The sequence below is a fragment of the Salarias fasciatus genome, chromosome 15 (assembly GCF_902148845.1).
Source record: "Salarias fasciatus chromosome 15, fSalaFa1.1, whole genome shotgun sequence".
Lineage (NCBI taxonomy): Eukaryota > Metazoa > Chordata > Actinopteri > Blenniiformes > Blenniidae > Salarias > Salarias fasciatus.
The window spans coordinates 18396503-18421929 of NC_043759.1; the positions used below are offsets into that span (position 1 = coordinate 18396503).

A 25427-nucleotide genomic window follows, 5' to 3' on the forward strand; every position below is an offset into this window, starting at 1 on the left:
TGTCTGCTTGGAGCAGATACAGAAGATGGACGCATGGATGGTGTTTTACGACATGCCACAAGGGGGCGTGATAACGGCCAAAATTGGTCTGGTTTCTGTGAATCAATGTTTTTAGCGAAATGTGTCAAAAATAAAGCCAATGTAAAAATAATGATAGAGTACTTTTTTTGTAATCAAATAATTCCTTTTGTAACTTTTTCAAAAATAATGATCATATCTGAGGTTTTAATGTGCCTGCATGTATCTATAAATATAAAAAAAATTTACTTAACATGAAGTTATGTCATTAAATGAGATATAGTGCATACTGCTTGTACTTTGTATGGATTCCTGATTATTCCTTATCCTATTGAAATTTAACTGTCTTTTCAGAAAATACTCCCACGTCTCCTGCACTCATGGTCATTTGAGCCCTGAAAGAATATTTTTTACATAAAAGGCATATTCAACAACAAAGATTACTTAAAATAACTCGACTTTATTGGCAATTGTTCTTATTACTCCTAATGCGGCCATCAAAGATCGCCTCTTCCCAGATGGGCTGACTCTAGACATTGCTTTCAAGACATTTAGAAATGAATCACCGAATACAGAAAAAAGTACAATTTTAACAAAAGAAAACCAACCCAGTGTTTTCCACCAGAGGCCTTGACACATGCTTTGTCGTCTCACGTGATTCAGAGTTTACCTGGATCTGCACAACAGACTGCGGGTGGGAGAGATGGGTTTTCTGGGTACCTGATGAGTGTCTACAAGTCGGGCCTGCAGTTTCCTGCCCCCATCAAACTCCCTTGGGCATTTTGTTTTTTTTTTTTTCAAAACCCTGAATGCTTTATTGAAAATATGCATACATTACACTTTTCCTACACAACGATACAAAACAGTACAATCACTTTCGTAAATAACACATTGAACGCAAACCCACACATCTCCCCTTCCCACCCTTTGCCCAAGGAACTTAGAGATGCTACAGTAAGCCCTTAGTTTACCCACCCGAATCCCTACCCACCACCACATCACCTCTGAGAATTAAGACATAGTTAAATCAGAAACAACTCCCTTGGAAAACTTGAACAAAGGAACAGAGTCGACACCAGCTTGCATACAGACACAGCATTTACCACCAGCAGGTGAACGGCGCTTTACTGAAACTCCCGTTTTGGGTTATTATCGCGTACGGCGTGTCTCAAGTCTTCTGAAATGATGTGTGGTGAGGAAGAGGAGTCCATTCTACGGTCCGGGAGTTGAGAAAAGAAAAAGAAAGAAAGAAAAAAAAAGGTTTCCCCTACTGTGAAGATCAGCCTATGACATACGTAATCTTGCAGAAAACACCAGTGTGCCTCACACGGCTTCACACGGGTCAGCGGAGTAGCGACGGCCAATGGCACACTGAGAGATAGCGGTCGGTTAACACAGACATGTGGTAGAGCAGATTTTCACGTGAAGGAAACTCTTTAAAGGCGAGGGGTGGATAGTTCAAACCTGATTTGATTGTAGGTAACACACTTCCTTAGATCCTCCCACTCCTATTGGCATGGGTGTTACTGTGCATATTTGTTTGTGATAGTAGCAGATAAAATGCAACTGAATACAAACAAACAAAACAAAAGTTATATGTAAAAAGAATGATAAAGAAGGGTTATAAGGATTAGAAAAAAAAAAAAGAGGACTCCCAAATGTCTGGTTATATTTTAATATGATCATACAGGGATAGAGATCAACCAAAAAATGATATAATGTGAACAAAAAAAAAAAAAAATTTAAGTAACAAAAAGTTCAATAAAAACAGACAGAAAAGCACTGTTTTTAAACATTTTACTGTATATCAGTCTGTAGCAAATAGTCATTACATACCCTGAAAAAGGGAGGAAGAAAGCTTTGAATGGTGCACTGACCACTGAATAACTTGGCTGGAGAGCAGTAGGGGGTGCTAATGCTGATTTCTCTCCCAGCTCCAGGAAGCCTCAAGGAGAAGCTGCTGCGCCTTTTAGGTGAAAGGCCGAGTTTTATCCTGTGGAGATCAGTCACTGGTTTTTGGGTGCATAGAGGCATAGTACGGGCTCAATTCCTTCAGCAATCTCCTGATTCTTTTTTTTTCTCATTTAAATACATTTTTAAAGTCTTTGCCAATGCAACCTTTTTTTTTTTTTTCCCAGCCATGAGCATTGCAACCGTAAGGTCACGGAATTCATGGAGATGCCCATTGCTATTATGTGCAAGAGAGCAGAAAGACCACTCAAAGTGCAGTGAGGGTGCCATACATAGTGAAGGTCTGTGTGCAACTTGTATGAACAGGAAGGCAGTTTGTGTGTGATTGCAACAACACTCCCCATCGTGTGGTTCTGGTGCCTCTTCCCTCCAGAGCCACTCTGACTACTCATCCAACGGTTACAATCATCAAACTCTCATATGAAATGACCCTTTGCTAGTAACACAAGTCTTTACAGCTTTTCTTTTATTTAAACGTGCCTCAATGAAATCGCTCGTTCTGGTTTTCCTTTCCTTTTCCTCACAGACCTGCCAGTAACTCAGTGCCGTTCGAATGCCACGCGGTAAGGAGAAAGAAAACCTAATGTAAAAATTAAAGCCCCAGATTTAAAAAAAAAAAAAAAAAAAAAAAAAAAAAAAACATCTTTTACAAAATGGCTCTCAAGTATTCTTTGTTCCACAGATAGAGGTCCCTTTGGGGCTTTGGATAACTCAGAATTGGTTTAAAATCCTCTTTTACAATTTTACTATGGGATTAGGAGCATAAAGGGGAGGAGGCGGAGGGGTGAGAACTTTCTGCTGGTGCGAATTGAAAACGGATACAAAAAACACGTGCCAATTAAATCTGCACCCAGTAATGTCAACTCTCACACTAATGTGTGCATGCACAACCACTCAATCTCTCTCTCACCCACACACACACACACACACACACACACAAACACTCTCACTAACAAATACACACACACACACACACACACACACAGTAGGGACAGCAGTCACCAGTGTGCACTTTTAAGTTGCACTTGAACTCTTTCACGTGTGAAAGCATGTCTTTTTTAGAAAGGTCAGTGTATATATGTCTGAACAGTGGAGGCCCCACCTCGCAGCTGATATGTGAACTGTGAATCCCCCCCTGTCCTCCTCTCAGGCAGATGTGATGGGAGTTGTGCGGTCCGAGCTCAACAGTGGACGGCGGGGGGCCTGTCAGCTGGAAACATAACAGTGACTGTCCTTTGTTAGAAGTTAAATTAAGGAATAAAAAGGTCTCGTTTCTTTCTTATGCTGAAAAACAGAAAGCGGAATCCTCACACTAAAGCTTTCCACGGGAACTACTCAAGCTAAGATTTAACTTTTAATTGAGAATAAACGCGATGTCTACCATAACAAAATCCAACATGTAGCATAGCCTTTTCTCGTGTGTTCGTTGTCGGTTGGTCGGTCAGTGTTTTGATGGCAGACACTTAGCCATTTTCCAAAAAGGTCAAATGCGAATAATGAAGCAAGAAAAAGGGGGAAAGGAAAATATACATACTGAAGAGTTGCTATATCCCCCCTATGCACAATCCTCTCCCAACATCCCACCCATATGTATGGAGACATTATACAGGTAAGGTGACACACAGGCAGACGGGTGTAGTCCAATGAGGAGATGGGGGTCTGCCGTGTCCATCCAGAGGCCTCATGCGGACTCTGTGTACTCCAAGGTCAAGGTGGGAGGTGGACTTCCTGGGACTTCTGCCAAAACCTGGCATGGCTGGATGTCACGCAGCAAAATGGAGGAAGGAGGGCGAGTTGGAAGAGGATAAGAGCCACTCCAGCTCACCTGGGGAGTTTCCCCACCGGCCACTGGCTGGTCGTCCAGGCCTCGGGTGGGGGTCGGGCTTTCAATGAGGACTTCAACCTGTCCATCACCATCTCCACCTTTTTTTTTTTGTCTGGGCCAGTCAGGAGGATGTTTTTCTCTTTTGCATCGGTGGCTTGAGTTAGCTTTTTTCTTCACTTGCTTTAGGTGGATGTTAGATTTTATTTGCCCGCTTTAATTTCGTCTTGTTGTGGGATTCGTGAATTGATGTTTAAGAGAGATGTCATCTGCTCAATGAGTGACCATCAACTGTCCATGTTACTGCAGTTTTCTGAGGAAGCAAAAAATAAAACAATGCATGAACATGGTGGCCCAAAACATTTCGTTTGTGAATTCCTAAAGAAAGAATGATCAAACGAAGAGTTACCGTTGAGTCCATCTGTCTCTTGTGTGTCGAGGAAAGGTGCCGGACCCCAGACACGCACTGTGCCGTCGTCCGAGGCGGAGGCCATGAGGCCTGGGATCGCCGGGTTCCAGCTCACACAGTTAACGGTACGCGCGTGGCCCGTGAGCTCCGCGATGGGAAGCTCCCCGCGCCGATGCCAGATGTACACTTTGTGATCTGTGGATTGGTAAACGTCTGTCAACAAGTCTGCCTATACACCAAACAAATAATGTTTGTTCCAAAGAATCTCAGTCATACTGTTATTGACATTTTGCTCTGCAGCTTTCTAGCTGTACCTTCGCTGCCACTGGCAATGAAGTCTTCATTGTGTCCTCCGAAGCAGGAGTGGATGGTGTAGAAGCCCTGGGTCACACCCTGGTACTTCCTCACCAGCACCCGGTCCTGAAGGTCCCACAGGTGCACTCCCTGCAAGAAGAAAGTAGAAGAAAATGCAACTTCAATTTTATTTTCTATTTGCTGTTGCTTTTTTGCACTTTCATCCATCTTAAGTATACTGTCGAGTATTTTTGTTTAAAGTGATGTGTTTGAGAAGAAAAATCCCTATCACTGACTTACCTGAGTTGCTACATTTAACAAAGCTAATCTTCCATTCTTTGAAACAGTAAAAGACATGATTGGGTGGTCCTCCTGAACTCTGTGAAAACAAAACACAAGCATCCTGAAGCACGATACAAAAAAAATCCTAGAAATTACTTATTGACAGAAAGTAATCTCCAACAAGTAATACATCTGGTCATGGATTTCTATATCAAATCTCCTGTTATTACTAAGGAGAATGGCACCTGTCATCAACGTCATAAATCACACATTAATCTTGTTTAACAGTGCAGAATGTACGGGTGGTGACACATACATGTTTCTGTCTGTAAGATCCTCGAAATTGTAACCCCGGATACGCTGGTGTGTGTCTGAGGCCAGCACCGTCCTGCCATCGCTCAAGCACCACAGGCACTGCACTCTCACGCCCTCCCAGGAGTCTAACAAGTTACCGTCCAGGTCCTGACAACACATGCACACACACACACAGAAACACATTTTGTTGGCGGGGGGGGGGAGAGTCAATTCTGGAAACGGCGCAAATGCAATGTGACAGTCTGAATCACAAACAGAACTGCAGTTTTACAGCACACTTCTCTCTACACACGTTAGCATCTTTATGAAAATCTTCCACGATCACAAAAAAAAAAAAAAAAAAAAATGATTTGATAAATGCATAAATGTTCCTCTGTAAAACACCTGAATAGGTTCATTGGGTTCAAGGCTAGAAAATCAATCCAAAGACAGAGGCCATATTTAAAGCTCAGTATGGCAGTGGAGCAGATTTTCACTGCTGATGAACACATGAACAACATGGATTATAATTTCCGTTTTCTACCTTTCTAACCCCAACAATGGCCCAACTCCTCAAAACACATCCAACAATGAGCAAAACTAAAATCATTGGTCATAATCCAACACCTTGTTTAGAAACATTGGAGCCACTTACACACTGATAAAATTGTCCCCTTTGTCCGCCAGTGACGAAGCGTTTGCCGTCGGGGTTCCAGGCCACACTGGTCAGACTGTCTTCATGGGACTGGGACATTTTGGTCCGCAGCTCCCCCGTCTGGTTGACAGAGGGAATGGAGGCAACAATGAAAAAAAAAAAAAAAAACAGGAGAGGAGACAAAAATGGGGGAAGGGAGACAGCAAGGAGGACCATTAAGTAAGAGAGGGGGAGGGACCAGTTATAGAAAAAGAAAGGGGCGGGGAGGAGATGGGTAAAGAGGAGAGGTCATTGAGTACACAGCCCACTCTAGAGGATATATGAAAGCTATAGGCACAGTTTTCATTTCTGTTTGTTTACTGAGCAGGAATCACTAATCTGATGCACTGATATTTGCCACTGCACTGAACTTCACATTCATATTAACGATAAAAAAATTATTTGTCAGATGAAAAAACGTGGGACTTAAGAGAAAGCATATAATTAAAGATAACAACACAGAAAAACGACACCTCCTGTGCATGAGCGGTACCTGAACATTCCAGAGCCACAGCTCAGAGCAGTCGTCAGGTCCACAGGCGATCAGGTAGGTGTCATCGGGACTCCAGGCTAAGTAGGAAACTCCGTACGCGTGGCCCTCCAGGGTCCGCAGCAGCTTCAGCTGGTGGCTCTCCTGCGTGCAGACATGATGAGGGGGACGAGAACACATGAAGCAGGCAGGAAATTCTCACTGGTTCTTATGATGGTGTGAGAAGCGCAAATGGATGGAAAACAATATAGAAGAATAACATTCAAAGGAATAAACTGGTGTGTTAACAAGTCTAACGCTGAGAATGCAAAAAGTCAGTCTGCTAACCGGCTGAAAGCCAAAGATAACGTGTGCTTCAGGGAGATAAACACTGTCTGTATAAAAAAAATATAAATTATTAATGACTTCATCATACACACGTCAAAAAGATGTGGGGAAAAAAAATGTGACTGTGCAAATATTCATGATGTGACATATCCTCATATCAGCTGCATATCCTACGGAAACCTTTTGGGTTCAGACAAATTTAATAAAAATATTTACACAGTTTTGTTTTTCTTCCTAAATACTCACCGGGTCCACTTGCCAAATAATGACAGTAGTGTCTTTGGAGCCGGTCGCCAGTTTGGTGCCATCATTTGAGAATTTGCAGAACCACACCTCATTACAATGCTCTGTCAGAATCTGCTGGGTGTAACAGGGGAACTGTTTCCTGCCATATGGAAATAAAGACAAGGTTAAAATCTTCTCCGTGTGAGTCAGCAGTAATAAACGTTAAGAGTAGATGGTGTTCATCCAAATATGCTGGGATAATGAACTATGCAACAGACGCAATAAAGTATAACTATATGACTTATAATTATAACTATGTAAGGTTAATACTAACTTAAGTACTTGAGACTTTAGCAGTTTCTAAAATATGGGTTATAATTATATCAGTTAACATTTTTAGCAAAGACAAACACATAAAACTTGGACACATGGCACCTTCACATGTTACAGAAAACAAAAACCAACCTGCTGCAGACGTGATCGAGCAGAAGAGAGACTGAGTCAAGGTTATTGTCCAGCTTGGTGTTATGATAAAGGCAGCGGTCCCTCTGCAGCTCCACCGCTTGCCGCAGCAGCGTGTGCAGTCGTCGAGGGGGCAGCATGACAGAGGGCGGCAGGTACGCTACGGCAAAGAAAGAAAGCCAAGGCAAACATTACTTTTGTGAAAGGAATGTGTGTGTTGAGCGGCGATGCGCTCGGCGGACGTGTGTAAGTTTATTGGAACAGCTCCCTCACTCTGTAATTTATCCAGGAGCCGGCAGCGCGAGGCCGTGCCTTTCCCCTCCCACTCTGCCTTGGCCCGGAGATCCTCGGCATGGCTGCACATTAGGTACCTACGAGACACAAGACACCGGTCAGGAAAGTCAACGCACACACTAAAAGAGATCTTACAATACAGTTATAGAGATTATCACCAAAGAGCTAAAACAACATGAAGACAGTCACTTCAGATGAGAGCTGACTTAATGTAACAGCACAGTTGCTGATGCTTTAGAAACGGCTAATAGGCGAGCCGAAGACATGTAATAAATCAATGATGTCTCCTGTCACTCCACCAACAGTCCATTAGGCAAACAGGCTTGTAGGGGGTGTTGAGTGATCAGCTGTCACCGATTGATAAAGAGATCACAAAAACACCGTCTCATAGTTTTACACAGTATATACACGCTCCACTAATTAAATCTGACCACACAGACAGATCACATGATTCAGCAAAGGGCAAAAAATCTTTTTAGACGACTGATAAAGGCCAAAACAAAAAAAAACAAAAAAATCTGTGTCAATACTGACACTGATGTTTTTGAGACTAAAGTTCACTGCTGTCCAGCAGGAGTGAAACAATTACAGCCTGATAAAATAAACACATGATATTTGTTCTACCAACACCAGAAAAATACAATAACAAAAAAAAAGTAAATTAATGAATTAATAATGAGTTATTGAGACCATTCTTACAATAAAGAGCAAAATCTTACTGGACACTTATTTCAGTTAAATGTCAGATTTTATTACGTCTCACCAGCAGCATCTTTATCATTGGTGACTACTGCGATATTGAAAAGCTAGGTGGGATGTTTGTAGGTGTGTATCTGTGCATGTAGGGTGCGCGCTCCAATGACTGCAATAGGGAAGTTACGAAGTGAAACATTACCCGCTAAGTACGTGGATGCGATCTGTGTTGTACTTAAGTGGCGTCAGCTCCCCGCGGAGCACCTGCAAAGCCTCCAGGACTTTGCCGTCCTCCAAATACTCCAGATACTTCTGCTGCAGCAGCAGGAACTTCATACGCTGGGTAGAAGAACAGCAATGTGAGTATGGAGAAGATACACAACAAGCAAAGATGGAAGAATGACTGGAGGAAAAAAAAAAAAAAAAAACATCCTGAACTACAATATCAGGCTTCCATTTTATACTGAAAAGAAGTAAGATGAAACACTGATCTAACAGCAGCTGTTCTGCATTTTTACAACAGAGAGAGACATACACAAATATTCATGACGCCCTTTACAATCAAAGCTCAAACAGATGGCCTCATAATGAAAATCAGCATGGTGTCACCATCAGAACATATTCAAAGCTGTGCGTGTGAAACATGGCCACATAACCACCACTAGCCTCATTCCTTCACACTGACCACGACCGTCACGGCTTCGCCAAGCACTGGAATTGATATTTGTGGCATTAATAGTCTCCATTTCATCTTCAGTATGCAACAAAGCACCAATGAACTGGTGCCAAGCTCGGTTATACCTGCTACACAGAAATCCAAGACAACAACCGCCCACACAAGTCTACAAATAACAAGCACAGAAACACAGACATCTCTGAACTCAACTGGGTGTGTGATGCAAGCTAGCCTTTTGAGAACCATTGTGATGGTTGTTTTGACAATTCCAATCCCTCCCACCCTAAAATGGCTCCACATATTGCTACAACAGATAAAAATGAAGTGCTACTATTTTCTGTAAAAAGTAAAAGCACGAGGGCATGGGCCGTTAGAACTGGAAACACAGCAGCAGCTATAAGGAACACTTTGGAGCTCTCCTGATTTCCACACTGAGCTCTTGGACTTACATGGCAAAATAAGTACATTAAAAATATTATACTAGTCAAAGGCAGGTATCTCATACAAAGAATCTTCACTGCTAAAAAAATACACCGCGTTTACCAACATGCTCTAATGTGATGTATATTCTGGGCTTAGGTCTGTCCAGGCCGCAGGAGCCTGCTTTAACACTGTACTGTTCTAGAACCTCCAGCTCTATCTGCTCAATGAGTGACCATCATTCAGTCCAGTCGAGGTTTGGGCAAAGGGAGCTTACCACAATAGCATTGGGAGAATGCATCAGTGCTCTCAGCTCATTGAGATCATTCTCAGCCTGAATCAAAACAAAAGGGAGGGTGATGGAGGGGACAGACAGAGAGAAATGGTTACCTCAGCAGTCTGCATGCATGCACACCTAAACAAAAACTTATCATACAGTAAAACAAGTCTTATGGTCTTGTGGGCAAAAAAACCCACTCTGGTGCCCGCTCAAGCAAAACTTGTTAATGTTTAAATACAGCAGGAATGCTTGTGCTCTACATACCATTTGGTTCAAGGTAATCATTACTTTCAAAGACTGGTGAATTAGAATATAATTACACAAACACCTGTATGCGTACACATCCCAAAGATTTTCAGAAAGCATTATTAAGCCCACTCTCACAAAACTCTGCAATACTGTTATGATTAAGAATTATTGTTAAAAAAACATGAAATATAACAATAATCATTTAATATGACTTGCAATTACAAAGAGATGACTGTACTTGACAGCTATACATTCATTTTAAGCCTATGTGGACTAAAACCATCCCTTCAAAAATATAATACTACAAAAAGAAATGTTTTCATTCTAAATTCAGTGATCCACTCACATTAGTCTGAAAGGAGAACAAACAATAACATATATAACTATGTCTGTGTAAACGTGACCTAATTGCAGATTACTTATTTTGCTTATGGTAACCTCCAGATAGTTCCTTTTCCTTCCACAACAAGTGGCAGGAACCATATTTGGTTGTGTTTATCATTACCACATGATGAATTTGATGAGCATGCATATTCTGTGGATTACTTGAACAAAGAAACTCCCCATTTTATCACACAGTAGGCTGAATACCACATTAGAAAGATGTCCATGAATCCATTATTCATCAAACTGCTTGCTATTTTAAAACCATTTAAACTGAGACTAACCTTGTCCCACTCTCCCTCCATGACATGGTTGCGAAACTTGGTGGCTGAGGGGTGTTCCAGTCTGCAGCCCGATTCCTGCATCAGCAGGTCCACTGTCTGGCTGCAGAGACACAGAGAGAATCAAATACAGCGACATACAAAAAAAAAAAAAAATCAAGTTGGAAAAACTGACAGTGAATAACTGGCTTGGGGCGGCCAAGCGTTTATAGCGACGTCGCTTTTTGATCCTTCGATGTCGGCTCTTCCGATCATTGTGAAGCAGAATTCACCAAGCGTTGGATTGTTCACCCACTAATAGGGAACATGAGCTGAGCTTAGACATGAGACGGGTTCATTTTGCCCTACTGATCATGTGTTGTTGCAATAGTAATCCTGAACTAAATCAGTGTGATATTTGTTTGGACTGACATTTTTTCTAGGGTTCAGATTCTCTGTATTAATAAGTCATGGGCATTTTACAATAAAAACAGGCATCCAGGTGAGAAGTGGTGTTAAATTAAACATTGGGACAATATTCATGTCACACGCTGGAAGTGTATCAAAAGCAGTTTCGTGGTCAAGAGTTCCTGAAGATCAACTGTGTCATTACAGCCCTATCTGTGGACAGTAGAAGGCTTCATGAACGGAGCTTTTCCTGCTGTTGCTATGACCCTCTCAAACTGTCAATCATGAACCGTAACCATCTGTCCAAATGACATCTCCAGGCCAGTCGCACTCCACCACCAGCACGAACGCGTCCACTGAGATGTGTGTTGTGTATGGGATGAGAGTGAGACGGGCATGGGGGGGTTCGGCTGACACCTTCAGCATGATGACATCATTCGCAGGTATCAATGGAGTGGCGCAGCAGCCCTGTGCTGAGACTCTCATCTGGCTGGCTGCTATGCTGATTCCTCTTGCATTTCCGCTGCTGAAATGTGGGGGCTCTGTATCAAACCAGGCATGTTATAACCCCACACACCGAGCTATCAGTGTAAAAGCAGTGATCTTACAGCTTAATAATAACTTCTAATAGTACCTACACTTTTCTCAGCTGGGCACCAGGTATCAGTGGATGTCTAGCTGTCCAGCTATGGCCACTTTGAAGAAGATGACTACACATACATTTCTTGAAAACCACACTGTGCTATAATTAGATTCAAACACAGCGTTTCCATCACAAAAAAGCTGGTAGAGAGCGCATTCCTCAGCCGCCATGAAATAATCTGATGCTGCTCAATTCAGAAACAAATGTCGCCCACGGTATTGACGGCTGTCTTTAAATAAATGCATGCCCTAATACAGGAGCACACTGTTAGAGGCTGACTGTTGACACGCTGCTCTGAAATAGGGACAATAACAAAAAAAAGAAGGCATTGAAAAGAAAACAAGTGGAAGCTGTGTAGAAATAATGAATATGCAGGTAAATTCTATAGTTGCTCCAAAGGACAGCTGAAGAAGTGCCGAGGATGCACGCGCAATGCTAAAATAAGCCAGTTTTCATAACCATACTCGTTACGACTATATTTTTCAGCCACACGGTTAATGTGGTTTAAAAACAATCCCGTCTCGCAAGAAAAACCGCCGATCATTCAAGCGAAGCCCGACAAGCCGCACATCAACCTCACATTTTCTCCGCAATCGCTTTTTTTGCGCAATAGATCTTAAGACGCAAAATCGCGCAGCGCAAACTCGATGATCCTGTTTGAGCACTTGGCTAAAAACTGAATCAAGTGTGTCATTTGCCATGTCAATGATTTTACGTCTCTGCAATCCACAACAAAGTCAGCGGATCTTGTTTTCTGTGAATAAACGCTACTAACATTAGATGATGTAATGCCCTCTATTCAGAGCGATATCTATAGCGATCGCTTCCACATCGTGGCACCAAAAGCACATCAAACGCACTGGATTCACGGCAGACACACAAATCAGACAAATGTTGAACGGCATGTATGTTTGTGTGAATGTTTAGTGTCAGGACCAGAACACCTCAGCGCAGGCTAGTGCAGTTAGCCGCGAAGCTAACTGTTATTGTGCAAGATGGACCCCTTCTTTCTACCAACTGCCGAGCTCACAGGCTAACTAACTACCCCATCCCCCCATGTTTGTGTCTGTGAAAGCGCACTAATACCAGCTGCTATTTCGCAGTTACGCACAAAACAGCAGAAAAATGGCTTGCACCTCTTGTGTTTAACGCCAACGTTCAATGCCTTTCCAAGTTTTTCCTCGACTGACACACTGAATAAACTTACTTGAGCCCCAGTCCGTGGAGATGTTGCCCTATTAATCGTATGACATCTTCCTCCGCCTGCGATAGCCGTTTCTTCTTCTTCAGCGAGCCCACCTCCGACCCGGAGGCCGTGGAGGCGGACGAAGTCCCCGAACAGGGCCCGACCGAAGAGCCGTTACTGGTACCGACACTGTTACCGTTGTCTGTGCTGGAGAGGAGACCATTGGAGTGGGATCCGCCGGCCGAGGACGACTCCCCGTTTTGTGCGCTGTTTAGGCAAGAGAGCTCCGAAGATTCCTGTCCCTGTCCTGCTCCGTTTGCCTGCATGCTGCTGCTGAGGTTGTTGACAACACTTCGGTTAAAGTGGATGGCAGAAGTGGCTTGTGCGTGTGTAGCGAGTCCCAGGACAACTCCGGTGAGGCCTGTTACAAGTGCTGAAGCCCCGGGCTCTCCTGCTCCCTCCGCCGCCGAGGCTCGGTGCTTCTTCCGCGGGGGCGGCGAGGCTCCGCCGGTGTCCGAGTCGGAGGAGGAGGAAGCGGAGGCCAGAGTTTCCTCACCGAGAGCGGCCGTGGTTAGAAGCCGGCGGAGCTCCGGGTGGGAAATGAAGGTTAAATGTCCAGACTGGAGGCCTCGTTGTGGGGCTCGGAGCGTACTGTCAGTTAGCCCGTTTTGTTGTTGTTTCTCTCTAAACAGCTGCAGCTCTAATGGAGTCCTGACGCCCTGACGTAACAGGAAATTCCTACACTGCCATGCTTCCGGGTAGAAATTTAATCCAGCATAATTCTAATCCAGCATCAGCAAACACCTCATATTATCATCAAACTTTTCTCCAAATTACACTTTATTTTATGATAAATTTCACATGGTCCAAGTACCAATCAGAATTAACTGCAACCTCTCAACTTGCTACAACAAAGTTCTGAACTTCTCTAAGAAGGGGACCTAATTTAGTAAATTAATCATACTTCACGTATTGTAATATTTTCTGGACTGCCTCAAGCCTTTCTCGACTCAAACCTCATTTAAAAAAATAAAATATATTATATGGACAATCTTAAATTCCAGAAGTCAAGAGGCAATTTGCAACGTTGTTTAGAAAATGTAAACTTTTCCCAGACCTTCCAGAGACATTTCACAACTTTTCCTTCTATTTTCAGATATTTACTCTGACCCAAAATACTTTCACTTTCCACTTTGCCATACTTCAAAACATCAACTTTTCATCATATTTTGTGGGTCCCAACTCTCGAAGTCTATGGATAAATCATTTAAACTGCGTTCCCTTTGTCCCTTTTTAAGGATAAATCATTTAATTGTCTCCTGTCCAAACAGCTTCCCACTGATTCTAAGATGTTAGATGGATGTGTGGGTTTGGGGACTGTTATAACCCCTTTGTAAGTTTTCTCAGATTTTTATTCATTATTTTTTTATTTTTATTATGAAAATCTTTATTGATGAGGAGGACTTCACAATGTGCCCTTGGGTTTCTTGTCTCTCCTGCACAGTCAGGTTTTGTTTCTTGTGAATCTGTACTATATTCTTATTAAATGTAAATAAAGAACACGAAAAGAAATATTTAGGACACAAATTTCAGTATTTTATCTTACATATAAATGTAAGAGACTGGTTTGTTTAATCACGTTGTTTAATATAATGGGTAATGTAAAGTGAAAAAACTGAGCAATGAAACATATATGTATATATTTTTAAACAGGAATATTGGAATTATGTGGAAAGAAGTTGTACTGATTCGAATGATATGTGTTTAGAACTTTTCATGTTTCATTTCAGTATATAAAATTTTTTATTCTTGTTCTGTTTAGTTGTTTAGTTTAATCAACTTTTCAAATGAATGTTTGCCAGAACTGCTCTACATAAAATAATAAATGAAGTTGACAGCTTTGCTGTATTCAGAAGCCACTCTCTTGAGTAGAACTGTTTATGCACTACGCTTACTAGAGTTTATGTAACACCATCAACTACTTTTGTTAACCACTACCAAGAGGAATTTAAATCAGATATACAGATATTTGAACAAAAGTTATCAAATATAAATATGGCTATAAGAACACATTGCATTCATGTGTAATATGTCCTTATACACACTACACATGACTGCAATGTGTCTGTGTACAATGAGAAAGACAGAAAGTCCCTCTCATCTCATCTCATCTCAACAGACACATCATCCAGATAATCATATAGAGACACACCATATTTTTTAGTGTAATAAGCTCATAACAAGCAAATCAATCACAAAGCTTTTTAGAAATGAGAAAAACAGACACACTTTGACAGAAATGTTATGGTTGGTTGCTGTTTTTTCCCTCCCAACTGGGACTATATAAGTTAATATCTAACACAAGTTAAATTGTGACCAAAAGTAAGCCTTTCTACTGGGATGGTGATTTAAATTCAAACCCCCACCACCCACCAAGGACTGGCTCAAGTAGGAAAATAAACCTCTATGGAACAGTCTAAAAAGAAAAGAAAAAAAAAAGAATTTCAATTAAATGCAAAAAATCTGTTGGAAATTCCAACAGTAAACACAAGATAACATATCATCTTGCAAATAAAGAGATTTTCCTTTTACAAATAGCTAATTATAATGTTGAAGGTGAGAGGACCAGTGTGCAATATAGCCTGTGAGGCTAAAGTTACAGTTGTTTTCTACAGCAAAATGTAATCCCTTCTGTAATTTTACTGAATAAATGATGGTGATGTAATTACAGTGATGTGATTAGAGTTTAACAATGTTTTCTGGACTGCACATGACTGCAATAGACATGCAAGCCCAGGTCCAGACTGTTGGTGAAATCTACATTTTCAGCAAAACCTCAAAAATAAATAAATAAATTAGTCTTTCATCCTCACTTCATACCAGAGTCACAAAAGACCTGATGCCGAACAAGCTGGCAGACTGGGCAAAGGCCAGGACATGCAGGTCACCAAGAGGGAATGGAGAGACGATCAACCACACAAACTTTCCATAAGACAGTTTATGACCTCAAATTGATGCCGCATGCACGTCTTCCATTGTGGAATAAAGCTGGAGTATGCAGGAACTTCACACAAGAGAAAAGCGTAACATGCAAACTGCACATAAAAGTTGAATTCAGAATAACCATGTCCACAATAGAAGTCTGTTTCTTTTGTTTATTGATTGAAGGCGACTGAAAATCACAACTTTGGATTTCCACTTGTTGTTCCACTTTCACAGAAAATAAAGTATGTATACATTGTGATATTACACTAAAAAAAAAAAACAATTTAGACATTTACATGATGAAATAAATAATTGAATCAAGTGCAGCATGGTAACTTCTTTAATACAGGTTATCTGTGAGAAACCCCTGATTTATTTTACAAGACTGTTTTTTCTTTTTACATGTACTTTTTACATTTTACATTTTTCATTGCTGTACTAATTGTGCTCATTTGGACTGATCTATTCCATATTCTTTAAAAAAACTACAGAATTTATACAATAGATGTTGAATAATAAACAGTTCTGTATATGAGAGAAACTGAGCAAGAGTGATTTTCCACTTTGGCCCATCTGTAATCGCTCCGGATATGAAAACAGTCAGGAATGGTCTCCAACTTGATGTGGGAGAGCAGACGTCATTGGGCCACCGTTTTTACTGGGTTTGTCTTTGCCTTTCATGAAATACGTAAGCAGCTCTCCTTTCCCTTTGACAAATATGGGCCCTCTTCGGATGAAGCGGAAGCCATAATCCTTCAGGATATTGTAGCAGTCCTCCACCACCTGAGGCCAAAGCAGGACATTATATTTACAGAAGATTGAAAACATTTCTCTGGATAAATTATACAGAAAACAAACAGAAACCAAACTGTTCATGTTGTGCATGGGGCTTCACGAGTCTGTGCTACCTGGATGTTTCCCATCACTCCAGTTGACTCCATCCTGCTGGCCACGTTGACTGTGTTTCCCCAAATATCATAATGAGGCTTCCGAGCTCCAATCACCCCAGCGAGAACGCCTCCTTTATTCAAACCTGAAAAGATCACAAAGAAACATGAACACGCAGACACAAAGGCAAAGACATACTTGTAGCTACTCACACAGACACATGAACTGACCGATTCGAAGCATGAAGTTATTGAATGACTGTTTGTTGAGGTTTCCGAGGGTGACCTTCATAGCCAGGGCAAAGTCTGCCAGGTCAGCGAGATGCTGCCAGCGCTCAATCTGTGACAGAGTCTCTTTCTGTGGCAAAACAATGTGCGATGTTACACCCTGTATCGCCCTCGTTTTGGTCATTTTAACAAACGCTGTAAAATGATCGCACCTTGCAGTATCCATTAGTGCTGCTCTCTGGCGTGAGTCCCGAGGCGGCCATGTAGGTGCTTCCGATTGTCTTGATCTTAGTGATGCACCGAAACTCGTCCCTGTCCAATAACTGAAGGACAAAATTGACAGTGATTGATCAGTGTCTAAAAAAACAGCTTTAAAAATGTGCAACCAAGTCATCAAATTGTCGGAGAACCTACGCTGTCAAAGTCTGAAATGATCTCATTGAGAATCCGGAGACATTCGATGCCTCCATTGTTGATGCTCTCCTCGGTGTAGAAATCAGAAAAGTTGGGAATGGAGGCAAACATCACTCCTATCTCTTCATAAGACTGACTGTACAGCTCCTACAAACGACAAGTATGAAAAATTATTTATGAAATCATCTCTAATCAAGTTCCTAATCACATAAAGAGATCATGTCATGTAATTGTGTGAAGGACCACAAGATGGCACTAACTAATCAACCTTATTGTGCTGCAGATGGTTTTAATGATGCTTTTATCAGAAGTATTATGTTGATTATAAGAAACAACTGTTCATCCCCACAATGTTGATGCCAATGAACCTATAAATAGAATCACTGATCCTGAATGCTCATACTCTTTACTTTCTTTCACAGTCACTTTCATATCTAAAACACACGGCGCTTCTTACACACTCATACAGTATGCACCTCGTCTCTCTTCTTTGAGCCCAGGAAGTGTTTGGCCACGTGATCCGGCAGCATGTTGGTGACCAGTGCTTCATTCCAGCGTCTCATTTCAAACACCCTCTCTTTCTGGTCATGTATGCCTATCTTCCACAGAAACAGCTGTCTGGACTGATGCTCCAGCTACACACACACACACACACACACACACACACACACACACACACACACAGAAGTCATATCGTCATGTATTTCTGGGAGAAGACTAACAGTGATGGTCCCTCTCAGTTTGTACCAAGCATGTTTGTAACTCACATGGCGAGCAAAGAGGTAAAAGCTGATCATCATGACAATAATCATCATGGTCATGAGGTACTTGGACGGCACAATGGATGTTCTGCGAACACAAAGAGAAAGACCTGCATTAGGGATAGATAAGTCTGAGCAGCACATTCTGCTCTCAGCATCGTCGACATTTATTAATCCTCAGTTGAAGCCACTTCTTACCTGTAGGAAGCAAACTGTATGAAGTCATACAGATCATATATGTCCCGCCAGCTGTAGATGTTCACAGCTCCAGTTGCTGTGACAACGAGCACCATGAGGCCCAGTTTAATCAGGTGGCTGACCTGCACCAGCATGGCCGTGGCGATCAGCGCCATGACCGCCATGTAGCTGTAGTGCTTCGGATTCTCGGCGCAGCCCCGGTCGCCGAACGACTCCAGCATGGGGCCGGACGTGCTGTTGTAGAGGCGAAGAGACGGCGGGACACAACTTAACTGGAAAATCAGAAAGGATGCATGTTAGTTAAGCCACGGGTGGTGAAAACACAATATATATAAGCTGAAAAAGCAACAAGAAAACAACTGTTCATGTGGTAAACTCTTTTAACCTTTCTTCCCACGCACACTCATGTTGTTAAGTTATTCCAGCTGAGCTGTCAGACCAGCCTCTGGAATAGCAATACACACCCTATTGTTGTCAAGCTCCTTTTCTCCAGTGTGTGACAGTCACCTCTACATGACAGATAAGACGGCAGAATGAATGTTCACTACAGTGTCCTCTGTGGCTGCCAGACCTCAAAGGCAGCAGTGTGTGTAGCACGCTGCTCCTCGGGGGGCCGCAACAAATGAGCCAGCAGGCAACTACACAGACAGCTAATGGACCCCACTGGGAACGTGTGCTCAGACACATAAAAGCAAGTGATCGTCTGATGGAGGGAAAGTGGTAGCACAAGGATAGAAAGGCACACACATTAGAGCTCATGTGATAGAATGATGTTTATCAACCTCAAGTGAACCTGTGGGGATTTTACTGTATGTGTCACCCTCGCTTAACATGAAATTTCAGAACATGGTGAAAAGAATACAAAGATTATTTTTAGGTTTATGGCAATTAATTTTAATAAACTGTTTGAAATGACATTTGCACAGAATCTTACCATGTCAGCAATCACAGCCATTGTCAGAACAAATATGGCTGCCATGGCCCACGTGTTTCTTGCCCATCGAGTACGATCAATCCACATGGAAAATGACACTAACTTCATAGAGAACATCTGCGAAAAGCAAACAAATACTCAGGAAAATACCTTTAACTTACAATCAGTTTGACATGATGAATCTGACTAATGTGAGAAGTCATTGTCAGGAAGTAGTGATCATACACAACTGTAAATGACTGTAGCTTTGTCTGCAAAACAGCCAACACTTATTTTACTTTCTCACCCTGGGGAAGATGGCAGCCAGGGAGCAGACTGTCAGGATGAGCAACAACACCTCTCCAATGGCAAGAGTCACATAGTTCACGACCAGCCTGGAACCAGAAGAGACTGAGTTTAACCTCGAGACGGCACATAAATCAGCTCACAGTCGACCGAGCGGCGTCATCTGATGTGACAGAATCTACTGTCTGATGGATCGTGCGGCTCCGCTCAGAGATGCGATACATAAACTCACAGCGGGTCTATGAACACCTCCATCGCTGTGATGAAGAACAGCACGATGTTGCAGCAGCTGAAGGCTGCTCCACTTCTCTTCTCCTTCTCCGAGGAGTAATGTTCCTCCAACTTTCCATCCACAAAACGCAATGAAAAAGGGTTGATCTGATGATCTTTCATTCTGTTAGAAAAAATAAAAAAGATGCAAAAATGAAATGTCAACCTGGGGACATATGAGGTAAACAGAACAGGGGAAATTACCCTGGGAGGAGTTATTCAATAAAGGATGCATCTATTCACATGTATATACTGTCCTGAATAACTTTGATTCTCCTGAGTTAGCTTTAACAATTTATATGTTTATCCCAGACTCTTCTATTTGTCTTACATTTGCTGAGATTCTCTCTCAAGCAGCTCCTGCTGCAGTCGTCTGTTGATCACTTGTTCCTGTACCGTTTTGCTCCTCTGAGGTTATTAAATGACAAAACAAGACCAGATTAGCAAAAAATTACCAAGTGTTTGTCTGACCGTCTGTATCCATGAAATTCAATTTGCTCACACTTGTGTGAGCATGCATCAAGACAAACCATGTAATCAGAACATATCAGATTCGTCAGGATTTACCTCCTGCTTTGGCTCGGTGGGTGTAGATTGGTGTGAGGCCGTGTTCCCGCTGGTGGCTGTTGTATTGATCAACTGATTTGAGTTTCTGTTGGTCAAAGTGGCCGGCGTCTAAGCATGAACAAATTTCAAAAGTGACACATTAGATGACATTGCTGAAAAATGAAGTTTAACATCAGAACTACAAAAATAACCCACTCACATTTCCGTTAAGCCCGTTTGCCGCTTGCTTGGGAACCAAAACCAAGTATGTGTCGATGCCTTTCTCCAGCAGGTACTCGCATCGATCCCCTCCGTTACCCGCTTCCAGTTCGAATTCCCCGTGCAGGCTGTCTTTAGTCGTCTGGGAAATATGCACTCTCCTGCGTCACACAGAAACCCATCAAAATATGATACACATCTGAAATAAAACGGAACAACCTCAGTGACAGCACCCTCTTCCTACCCTGGAATCCCTCCAGATTCCATCTTGTTGGCCACGGTCACGTCAGTGGACCAAACGTCAAACTGCCAGCGTTTCTGGCCCAGCACTCCTCCCAGCACCGTGCCCGTGTGGACACCCACACGCATGTCCACCTCCGTTTTAGTCTTCTCCCGCACATACCTGAACAACGAGAGAGGACGAGAGGATTCAGCGGTGTCAAGCTTTGTATTTCCAGCAGTGATATCTGTATTTTGCATACTCAAATTTGAAGTCTCCACTTACGAAATGGCGTCGACCATTGCGAGTCCCATCATTATGGAGCAGGCAGCATGGTCCTCCCGGAAGTCAGGAAGCCCACAGATGCAGTAGTAACAATCTCCAAGAATCTTAATCCTCAGTTGGTGGTATTGCTGTAAAACGAGACCAGAAGTTCAGTTTGGGAAAAGCACTTCATGAAGTGCTATCGAATGTGAGAGGAAAACACTCACTGCTGCCAGTTTATCGAAGCGGGCAAACAGCTCATTCAGCAGCTTTACGAGCTCCTGGGCGCTGCAGGCTGAGGACAGCTGAGTGAAGCCCACGATGTCTGCAAAGAGGATGCTGCAACACAGAATGTTACGGACCAATACTTAACAGTTTAGTCAAATATTTACATAAAATGCGTCTAAATTGTGTCAAACGTTTAGTGACCCCCGACCTGACGTTTTCGTGGCGGTACATGTACATAGTGTTGAACTGCTGCTGCTGCTGCTGGACTTCGCTCTGATCGGCCTGGTTCTTCATGCCCTGCAGCATCTCATCAGCGATGTGTTTGGGCAGGATGGACAGTAACAGTTCCTCCTACACACACAGAGAGCAAAGTTTGAGAGATGAGAACGTGTCTCTCTTCATGACAAGCAATTCACTGACTCAAGTCTAGGTTCGGTTCGTGGACCTCTCTGTGCAGGCATTATATGTTGTTACTGTTTGTTTGTCGGTTTATTGCCACATCTTTAGTTTTTCACTTACACAGTGGTAAAAAACGTAATTATCTCATCAGCCGATAAATATTAACCTCACCAGAAACTGCAAGAACAACACAATAAAAAGAATCATCCTGCATGAGATTAATTAGTAAATGAGACTGGTGTGAGAAATATCGAAAACAACAAGCAATTAAAGAGCTTCTGGAGTACAATTAAATAGAATTGAAATTAATTTTGTTAGTGCATGAGTTTGTTGTCAGAGAACTAAGGTGATCTTTTTAATCTGAGGGCCACTGTGAAAGCTGCCTCCCTGAGCCATTAGCCCTGAGCTGAGCAAAACACACTGTAATTAGATAATTAAAGAGCTCAGGGTGTTTTCTCTCACAGATCTACTTATCTTTGTCCATATTTGTGTGTTCTTGTTCTATACTGATGTCTAACTTTTATGTGGGGGCTTGCTGTGGCTGAATCTATCAAGGCTTTTCTTGTGGTGCCCCTGAAATCCACAGACAAGCCTTTTCGGGTTCACTGGCGACTCTAAATTATCTCAACGTTTGTTGCTTGTATGTGCACGGAATGTCGTCTTCCTGTGTTCCATCTGTGATGGACTGGTGACCTTTCCGGGGTGCGACCTGCTCTGTGCCCTCTGTCAGCTACGACAGGTTCCAGCTCCCCCGTGACTGGCTCAGAGAGAAGATGGATGGATGGATAATCTCATTAGCAAACACAAAGAGCATATATAATCGTGTGTGTGTCTGTGTGTGTGTGTACCTGCTGGGTGCTCTGCTCCTCTAGTGTCAGTTTGACCTCCAGCGACTGACGAGCTTCCAGAAATGCCGTCCTGTATTTTCTATCTGCCATGTAGTACGCCATCACCCCGACTATGGCTGCACACGCGTACAGCATCACATTGGCGAGGAGCTGAGGAAGAGAAGAAATATATTTTTTGGTTAGTTTATGGGGTCACCTTGCCTTTAATGCTCAGTTGAGGCTTTGGATTGAGTTTTAAACTCTGAGTAACCTCAACTCCTTGATGAAATGCAGTTTTTTGAATGAATAAGCTCAGATCACCAATACTGTTTGAGATCATGTGTTTGTTCATATTCATGGCTGTTATTCTTTTTTGTTAAATATCTGGATTCATGTTTCTTCCCTCGGTTACACTGTGGTTGTTGCTGGCTGTGTGTGTTCGTGCCATCCTCAGTTGCCAGCTCGTCTCCCTATGTCTTGAGTCTTATCTGCCATACCCAGCGTGCACTGCAGCCTTTCGGCATACTCACTGCTTGTCTGGTTTTGACCCTGGAGTGTTTTTTATTCCCTCTGTTCTGCTTTAAGCCCGTCACGTGTGTCTTGTTTGCTTCGTTTGCCACCTCTTTGTGCGCCAAACTCATCTCGCCTCTGCGAGAAACTGTCAAGACAAGTCTGTCTCAGAGTCAAGCTTTAGGGTCCTCCTACTGACCCCCGACATTAAGTTTAACATTTCACATCTTATCTAAAGTCAGTAAATCAACACGTCTGGGTTGTCACTACAGACATTGCAGAATAGTTTGTTTACAGTCAAGAGTTTTCATGATATGCCTTTTTTTTTTTAAATATCCACCCGTCTATTATCATCAGAGACTTTAAAGCTGAAATTTGTGACAACTTTGTTTCACTCACAGAGTTCATGTTGTTTTCGTCAAATCGAGGAAGGGGAGGAATGTCAGCATGACAGTCAGCAAGCAATTGGTGGTCAGCCCCGGAGAAAAGGTTAATAATACCCTTTGCTGACATGACATATTTCATACTGTGAGGCTTGCTGTATGTACACGTGAGCCCTATAGCCTGAAGATACTTTCAGGACTTGCATGTTTATACAGACTATAATGAGAACCTTAGAAAAAGTACATTAAAGAAAAAATGTTCTACATATTTTCTTAGATATCTGGGAAGCCCTAAGTTGGATAAAGTGGAACAAAGCAAGCGGCCAATGGGCCAAAACCGTCTGGGATACTGTTTGAAAGAATAAGAAGAACAAAGCCAGTATCTTTTGCCCTGTTTTAGGTAAAGTGGTGGCAATAACATCACACAAAGATCTGAACTGGGAAAACAGTGAAGCAGCAGTGAAAACCAGCTGATATCAAAGCCATACTGTGAGGGTAAAGTGGTGAAAACAGAAATGCTGAGGACTGAAGAGATGAGATTTGGAGAGTCAAATAAAAATTGTTTAAGATGTTGGAATTGAATTCATATTTCTTAAAAAACATAAACCTAATTATGCTGTCATCTTGCCGGTCTGGAACACTTTTGATAATATTGGCCTGTTTGCACCCTTCATATTAAAGAGAAGCGAAGGCTGATGGGAGAAATTTAAATGTCCACACGACCACAATTATGCAACATTATGAGTGTGTTTGTACTTTTATGTGTATGACTAAAGTGTGTAAAATTTAAATTTGCATGGTATTTCATTCTTAATATCATAAATTACCACTGATTCAAAATTTGTACCATTATTCAGAATTTACTTGTTGTGTAGCTATGACTTTTTTTTCATTTAATCACAGAAAATATTGCTATCCAGCTAAAACAGAGTTAGAGTAATTGTGATTTGAACATGAAAATGGGACAAGATCATTAAATGGGACATTTTGTGTTGACAATATAATTAAATTCAACTGAAAAGTAATCAATGCTTTGATCAGCTTGAGGAAAGCAGTTGCTCTTCACTGATCCTGTTTTTTGTGCAGTGGCCTTGAGGACGGATCTTCAGTATTTTTCCACTCACAATGTTTGTAAATCAACAGCTCTGCTCGTGCGTTTTCAAACGTTCCTCAGAGCTCCGCTCACCTGTCTCACCAGCATGGGCCCCTGCACGTTGTCCTCAAACCTCTGAGCCACAGTCACCCCCAGGACGAGGGTGTGAATCCCACAGGAGAGGGCGGTGAGCAGCACGAGGGGCACCAGGTTCAGCGGCAGAGTCAGAAAGCTGGAGAAACTGAAGAAGGCCTGCCAGCCCACCGAGTCGCTGGCCTGCGGGAAGCGCTCGTAGTTCAACCCCATGTAGCATAAAACGTGGACGGTGACCATCAGCCACAGTATGTACGGCACTGCCCCGCGTGAGACGGGGGTCTTGGGGAGTTTCTGCAACCTGCACAGTGCGTACAGCACAACGTCTGCAGCCAGACCCACGGCAGCGACCACCACCGTGGCCAGCTTGTCGTCTGTGTACAACACCGCACACATGACGATGATGAAGCTGTTGAAGAGGGCGGCAAAAACCACCAGCACCAGCAGGTTCTCCTGCCTCTGCCGGCGGAAGTAGTTCTGATAGATCCTTTCCAGCGACTCGGGCGTGAAGGTGAGGCGCACGGCGCGCGGCAGGCAGTAGCAGCACCTGGACTGGAGCGTGGTCACTTCACGGCTCCGGCCTGCCTCATAACTGGGATCACTGGGAATCTGGCCTGAATACTCCACAGAGCACTCCGCAGACTGCCCAGTGTCCGTCGTATGAACCCGATTCAGAGACATGAGTGTTGACTGAAGTTCAGCCTACCTGAGAATGTAATACTGTACCTCTGGAATGCAACTTCTGAAGCACACAAAAGCAAAATCAGTGGAAAAGTAGTGCTGCGTCTCCTCAGTGTGCTTTATATGGCAATAATCCCATTGTCAAACATGTTTAAGTACAGAAATGTGTCTTCAAAACAAGCTCAAAAAGTCTTCATTCCAAGAAAAATAAAAATCCATTC

At 42.6% G+C, this 25427-nt stretch overlaps 2 protein-coding genes and 1 long non-coding RNA gene across 3 annotated transcripts; 1 reads left to right on the top strand and 2 right to left on the bottom strand.

Moving 5' to 3' along the window:
- Positions 1-632: 632 nt before the first annotated feature.
- Positions 633-13509, bottom strand: wdr26b (WD repeat domain 26b). The gene is made up of 14 exons (XM_030109592.1): positions 12803-13509; positions 10569-10668; positions 9649-9705; positions 8478-8614; positions 7562-7659; positions 7292-7448; positions 6848-6986; positions 6278-6418; positions 5746-5865; positions 5113-5258; positions 4815-4893; positions 4535-4664; positions 4221-4415; positions 633-4124 (listed from the first exon to the last, which is right to left on the bottom strand). Exons 1-14 carry the CDS (start codon positions 13105-13107, stop codon positions 4099-4101), a joined length of 1830 nt encoding a protein of 609 aa, XP_029965452.1. The 5' UTR covers positions 13108-13509; the 3' UTR covers positions 633-4098.
- LOC115401426 (uncharacterized) lies at positions 4211-10877 on the top strand. Its single transcript, XR_003932953.1, has 3 exons — positions 4211-4221; positions 7764-7766; positions 10743-10877. It is a non-coding gene; the product is annotated as an uncharacterized LOC115401426 (long non-coding RNA).
- A 2800-nt stretch (positions 13510-16309) lies between the features above and the next one.
- Positions 16310-25323, bottom strand: LOC115401924 (adenylate cyclase type 3-like). Its single transcript, XM_030110309.1, has 20 exons — positions 24526-25323; positions 22468-22617; positions 21429-21571; positions 21220-21331; positions 21014-21141; positions 20753-20911; positions 20510-20669; positions 20311-20418; positions 20075-20151; positions 19706-19867; positions 19475-19562; positions 19189-19305; positions 18255-18526; positions 18063-18144; positions 17772-17930; positions 17296-17442; positions 17094-17204; positions 16885-17011; positions 16675-16799; positions 16310-16549 (listed from the first exon to the last, which is right to left on the bottom strand). Exons 1-20 carry the CDS (start codon positions 25204-25206, stop codon positions 16367-16369), a joined length of 3291 nt encoding a protein of 1096 aa, XP_029966169.1. The 5' UTR covers positions 25207-25323; the 3' UTR covers positions 16310-16366.
- Between the last annotated feature and the right edge of the window lie 104 nt (positions 25324-25427).

Bases quoted from the DNA above. Each gene is read 5' to 3' on its own strand.
- wdr26b (XM_030109592.1), bottom strand. From the start codon at position 13,107: ATGCAGGCAAACGGAGCAGGACAGGGACAGGAATCTTCGGAGCTCTCT. The intron at 7,449-7,561 runs GTGAGGGAGCTG...TCTTTGCCGTAG, and splicing joins GCTCCTGGATAAATTACAGA to CGTACCTGCCGCCCTCTGTC. The intron at 4,665-4,814 runs GTAAGTCAGTGA...TTCTTCTTGCAG, and splicing joins TGTTAAATGTAGCAACTCAG to GGAGTGCACCTGTGGGACCT.
- LOC115401924 (XM_030110309.1), bottom strand. From the start codon at position 25,206: ATGTCTCTGAATCGGGTTCATACGACGGACACTGGGCAGTCTGCGGAG. The intron at 20,912-21,013 runs GTAAGTGGAGAC...CTCGTTGTTCAG, and splicing joins GCAATGGTCGACGCCATTTC to GTATGTGCGGGAGAAGACTA. The intron at 17,205-17,295 runs GTAGGTTCTCCG...TTTGTCCTTCAG, and splicing joins TCATTTCAGACTTTGACAGC to TTATTGGACAGGGACGAGTT.